The sequence below is a fragment of the Vespa velutina genome, chromosome 4 (assembly GCF_912470025.1).
Source record: "Vespa velutina chromosome 4, iVesVel2.1, whole genome shotgun sequence".
Classification (NCBI taxonomy): Eukaryota; Metazoa; Arthropoda; class Insecta; order Hymenoptera; family Vespidae; genus Vespa; species Vespa velutina.
This window is the reverse complement of record NC_062191.1, coordinates 2,111,424-2,117,423: the sequence shown is the minus strand read 5'-3', so window position 1 is coordinate 2,117,423 and position 6,000 is coordinate 2,111,424. Positions and strand designations below refer to the sequence as shown.

Below are 6,000 nucleotides of genomic sequence, written 5' to 3'. Positions count from 1 at the left end.
CTTAACAAATAAACCCTTTTCCATCATATTTGAAGAAAGAAAAATATTCATGAGAAGAAATATCACTTGATTATTTTCTCCTCTAATAATTTTTTGTCTAAATGTGTTCACACGTTACATTTATAATATGTATATGTTCGTTCATAAAACGAATGAGAGATAAAGAAACTCGTAAGAAATTACATTTACAATTATATGTACAATAAGTAAATAATAATCTACGATAGAGATCTTTAAAAAAAAAAAAATATATATATATATATATATATATATATATATATATATATATATATGTTAATATTTAAAATGTTAAAATTAAAAAGATACCGAAGATATTACAGTAAATACTTGACGGCATTACGCAAAAATAGTTTACACGATAATCTGGAATTATTATTTTTCATTAAGATTTATAATAATGATTTTCAAGGAAAAAAAAAAAAAAAAAATAAAAGGAAGAAGAAACAAATACAAAAACGATATATATCGGCTCCTCGAAAAAAGAAAGATCTGTTTGATAATAATTAAAAATATAATGTTTCTTTTCTCTCCAGATGTAAAAAACAAAAGGAAGAGTACGGAACACCGCTGATATGATTCATAATGTTTATAAATCATATATATATATATATATATATATATATATATATATATATATATATATATATATATATATGGGAATTTTTATTTTATTAATTCTATCATTTTCCAATTCATCAAAAAAATTTAATTTAAAATTTAATTTAAAATTTAATTTAAAATTTAATTCATGATATCAAATTAATTTTTAACTTCTTTTATCAACATTCTATATATTAATATGATTATATATATATATATATATCGGTTTGTCGATAGAATTATTTAATAAAAATTATAAAATTCTTTCTTTGCGTATAACATGTTCTAAATCATTGATGACCTTGATAGTAATCGTTCCTATATCTTTCCTAGGCTAAGCTGTTGATTAGTAAGTTTCACTAATCTGCAAGAAAGATAGATAGAGAGAGAGAGAGAGAGAGAGAGAGAGAGAGAGAGAGAGAGAGAGAGAGAGAGAGAGAGAGAGAGAGAATGAATGAATTAATAAACAATATTTAATAAACCTTCTTCGAGATTAATAGTCGTATATAATAAATTACAAGGAGTTATAAACAATTCAATTTTTATCGAATATATATAATTTTTTTTATCGACATTTTAATTTCATTGAGGTTAGATAAATTAAAAAAAAATAAGAAAAAAGCAGAAAAAAGAAAATGGAAAGAAAAAAAAACATTGAATGAAACGATGTACGTAACGCATACACGTATATACACTTTTTTCCATTATTTTTTTCGATTTCGAAAGAAAAACAACCTATTAATTATTACAATGATTCTTTTTCTTATTGTCTGACGATTCACCGCTAATTTTGTTTCTGTTGTCAATCTTCGAAAAAAAAAACAAAAAAAAAAAGAACAAGAAAAGAAAGAAAAAGAAACGATTATATCAAGAATAATAAACATAATGATCGTTTGCTTTTGTTAAAAACTCACGTATATAATATTAATTATAACGACAAAGTTAAAAAGATCGGAATTATTGAAAGGAAATATATAATATACATATTATATTATTTTCAACGAAAGATATGTTACAGTAATCATTAGCATAAATCATATTATAATTAATAAAAGAAAAATTCGTTTATCTATGACGTCGAAGCGATTCAATTAAATGAAATTCTTTTGCACAATGTAATAACGAAATGCGTTGACGCACATTAACGAGAGCACAAGTAATAATCGCATAAAAATAAATTGAAAAAAAGAAAAAAGAAAAAAAAAAGAAAAAAGAAATATTCAAGTTATATGCGAGTCAGTCCGTGCATTGAGTTATGCAAATATGATAACGAGGTTATATAAAAACAAGTAGTTTGTTGTAAGCCAAAGAAAAACGTTATTGGTGATGAAAATATTTTCCAAAGGGAATTAAACAAACTGGAAAATCAACGATTATTGGAATAATCTGTGATTGTGTGCGTTAAATCGGTAAACTACTTTCAAATTAACTTTCTCGTTCGACGAACGTATTAGAAAGTAAATCCGATCTTGAACGATTGAACAAATACATATACATATATATACATACATATATATATATATATATATATATGTATGTATATATATGTATATATCATTTTTTATTAATCGTATCTTGAAGAATTTTCTTGAACATTATTATACATATATGTATATATATACATATATATATATATATATATATATATATTATATGTTGTACCTTTTAACACATGGATACGTACGTACACGTATATATATGTTATCACTTAAAATTCGAGTAGACTCTTATCAAATGGATAATAGAATGAAGGAATTTTAGGGGAAAAGATTAGAGAAACTTTTATCATTGAACGGAAATTGATTTTATTTTCATTTTAAAATATAATAATTTAAGTGTATTTCCTCTAGTGTATACGTGAAAATGGCGAAAAATTAGAAAGGTCCTATTACGATATAGATCAGTATAGAGTTAGAAAAGCCATATATGGAACGGACTTTATACGCTTCAGATATACACGCGGATTATCTCGTAAACATAAATTATTGAGAGAAATTTCAATATTTATTTTTCTCGTGGTCCATTAGATTTATTTTAGGTTATATCCCAGTTAAGTTATCTATTATAGATAAAATAAAACCATAAATATCATAAGTGAAGAGACATCTTTGGATTCAACGTGCGTTTATCAATAATAAAAATTATTTACGGAACGTCGCGTTATTATCGTAAAATTGTATATATTAAAATTACGTTAGTTCATACGTTGATCATTGAATAAAAAAAAAAAAAAAAAGAAAAAAGAAAATGTTTCGTACGTGTATTAATTTAAATCGTCGCGGCTTTCGATTGGCACGAAGGAACTTACTTCTTAAACGAACAACATGCGGCATGAATGCCGTTGAAATTCCTCAAGGATATATTTTAAATGATCGTTACATTTCGCATAAGAGTTTCCATGTTACTACACGTGCAACCACTTGTGGCGTTTCGAATCAAAAAGTAAGAAATTAACCTTTCTCTTTTCTTTTAAATTATCGTCTTATAATTATCTCATTTGTATTTATACATATGTATGTATATATATATATATTTTTTTAAACATGTTATATGTGTGTGTGGGGTGATATATATATATATATATATTTACACACACACACATGACGCGCGCGTTTTATCTTAATTCGAATTAATACTTGTAAAAGTATTGAACGGATTTATCTCTTAATTATTGATAATTAACTTTTGTGTTTGTATTGAATAAGGTACGTTAATGAAAAAATATCTTTCATATTTCGAGAGATTATAATTTTAATCATTCGTATCATTCGAATAATAAAGAAAGAAAGAAAGCTTGTTATAAGAGCGTGCAAAATCAATTGATTTTTTAGTAAAATCCATAAAAAAGAAAAAAAAAAAAAGAAAGAAAAAAGAAGAAAAAGAACGTCGAATATTTCCAATTTTTTCTTCGTAATAATCGTAAGTATTAAGATAATAAATAAATGTTTATCATTGTAAAGCATAATGTCAAGGGTTATCCTTGAAAATTTCTATGCTTTTAAAATATGTAAGTAGATTAATGAATAAAATACATTCGTGGTAAAGCCTTCATATTGTTAATACGCTCATAAAGTGTTAAATAAATTTTTATTTCTTTTTATTTTCCTCCTTTTTAAGTTACACTTAATACAGTTAACTTTTTTAAGTTACAGGTAATTAGTTTTTACTTTACGACTTACGTAAGTTGTTTTTTTTTTTATTATTTTTAATTTTCTTTTATTTTCCGTACTGTCTGATATAGACGATGCCTGATATATTGTATGGTAATGTCTGGGAACTTGACCCAGAATTATTTAAGTTAATGGAAAAAGAAAAGAAACGTCAACACTCTGGTCTTGAAATGATTGCCAGTGAAAATTTTACATCTCTTAGTGTATTACAATGTTTAAGTTCTTGTCTTCATAATAAATACAGCGAGGGTCTTCCTGGGCAAAGGTAATAATATTCTTGTTTTAGTTTATATTATTTTAATTAAGATTTCTCACTTTATCATATTAAAATAATATTTATCTATAATTTGATGATATTAGATATTATGGAGGAAATGAATACATAGATGAGATAGAAATATTAGCACAGAAAAGATCTTTAGAGGCATTTAATTTAAATCCTGAAGAATGGGGATGCAATGTACAACCTTATTCTGGAAGTCCTGCCAATTTTGCAGTATATACAGGATTGTTAGAACCACATGGTCGTATCATGGGCTTAGATCTTCCAGATGGTGGACATCTTACGCATGGTAAATATTAAATATTGTATAATCTTATATCTCTCATAATAATTGTAATTGTATTCTTTAGGATTTTTTACTGCAACCAAGAAGATTTCAGCAACATCCATCTTTTTTGAATCAATGCCTTATAAAGTTAATCCTGAAACGGGTTTCATTGATTATGATAAATTAGCAGAACAAGCACAATTGTTTAAACCTAAAGTTATTATAGCAGGAGTGTCTTGTTACAGTAGATGTTTAGATTATAAAAGATTTAGAGAAATTGCAGATCAGAACAATGCTTACTTGTTCAGTGATATGGCCCATGTTTCTGGTTTAGTCGCAGCAGGTTTAATTCCTAGTCCATTCGAATACAGCGACGTTGTTTCAACTACAACTCATAAAACTTTGAGGTTAATCAATACAAAATATTACAAAACAATTTAATCTATCTTATATTTTATATATATTGTGAATTTATATGATGTTTTTCTTTTTTATGTTTTTTACAGGGGTCCTCGTGCTGGTGTCATTTTTTACAGGAAAGGCATTAGAAGTGTTACAAAAGATGAAAAGAAAATTATGTATGATTTAGAAAATAGAATTAATCAAGCAGTATTCCCAGGACTTCAGGGTGGACCTCATAATCATGCAATTGCTGCCATTGCTACGACAATGAAGCAAGTTAAAACACCTGAATTTCATGCTTATCAAAAACAAATCATTTCTAATGCAAAGAGATTGTGTGTCGGTTTACAAAATCTTGGTTACAAGATTAGCACTGGAGGAACTGATGTTCATATGCTTTTAGTAGATTTAAGACCCTTTGGAATTACAGGTTCTAAAGCAGAAAAGATTTTAGAAGAAATTTCGATAGCATGTAATAAAAATACTACTCCCGGTGATAAAAGTGCCCTTAATCCTGGTGGTATTAGATTAGGTACACCAGCATTGACTACACGTGGTTTCAAAGAAGAAGATATAGATAAAGTTGTGAATTTTATACATAAAGGTGAATTAATATTATCTTCTTATTTAAATGAAAATGTATTTCCATCTAATCATATAATAATTTGATTAAATTTATTTATTTAGGATTACTATTATCTAAGGAAATAAGTAAAATTTCTGGACCTAAACTTGTAGACTTTAAGCAAGTATTGAATACTAATGCTGATATCAAAGCTAAAGTTGCTGCATTAAAAGAGGAAGTAGAAACTTTCTCTCATCAATTTCCAATTCCAGGAATTGAACAATATTAATTATTTTTATATTAAAAAAAAAAAAAAAAAAAAATCTCATAAATCTTATCTTTTTATATTTAGTAAGAAAAATGTTTTTTGAACATATATAATAATTTTATAACTAGTATTTACTTTATACAAAATATGTAATACTTTATATAAAACTTATATAATACTTCATATAAAAGTTGTGTCATGTATTCTAAAGTATTATTTAGAAATGATTGATTTTTTAAGAAAGTGATATTATTTTTTGTCAGATTTATATATTATAAATATGTAATAAAAAAAAAATACGTTATTATCATTACAGTTTACACTTTTTGTTATAATTTAATAAATTGCTTTTAGAAAAAATAATTTATGGAATGTGTTCTTTTGCAAATATTAAATATGTTTAGTTATAACAAATGTATATAT

The 6,000-nt window shown here is 25.2% G+C and overlaps 1 protein-coding gene across 2 annotated transcripts; it reads left to right on the top strand.

The window, feature by feature from the left end:
• The first annotated feature begins 1,387 nt into the window (after positions 1-1,387).
• On the top strand, positions 1,388-5,897 carry LOC124948628 (serine hydroxymethyltransferase). 2 transcript variants are annotated; one of them, XM_047492496.1, is made up of 6 exons: positions 1,388-2,030; positions 3,863-4,056; positions 4,152-4,363; positions 4,425-4,749; positions 4,849-5,348; positions 5,432-5,897. In XM_047492496.1, exons 2-6 carry the CDS (start codon positions 3,866-3,868, stop codon positions 5,596-5,598), a joined length of 1,395 nt encoding a protein of 464 aa, XP_047348452.1. In that variant the 5' UTR covers positions 1,388-2,030; positions 3,863-3,865; the 3' UTR covers positions 5,599-5,897. The 2 variants fall into 2 exon arrangements, with proteins under 2 accessions (XP_047348452.1, XP_047348451.1); XM_047492495.1 differs by lacking the exon at positions 1,388-2,030 and adding an exon at positions 2,367-3,063.
• The last annotated feature ends 103 nt before the right edge of the window (positions 5,898-6,000 follow it).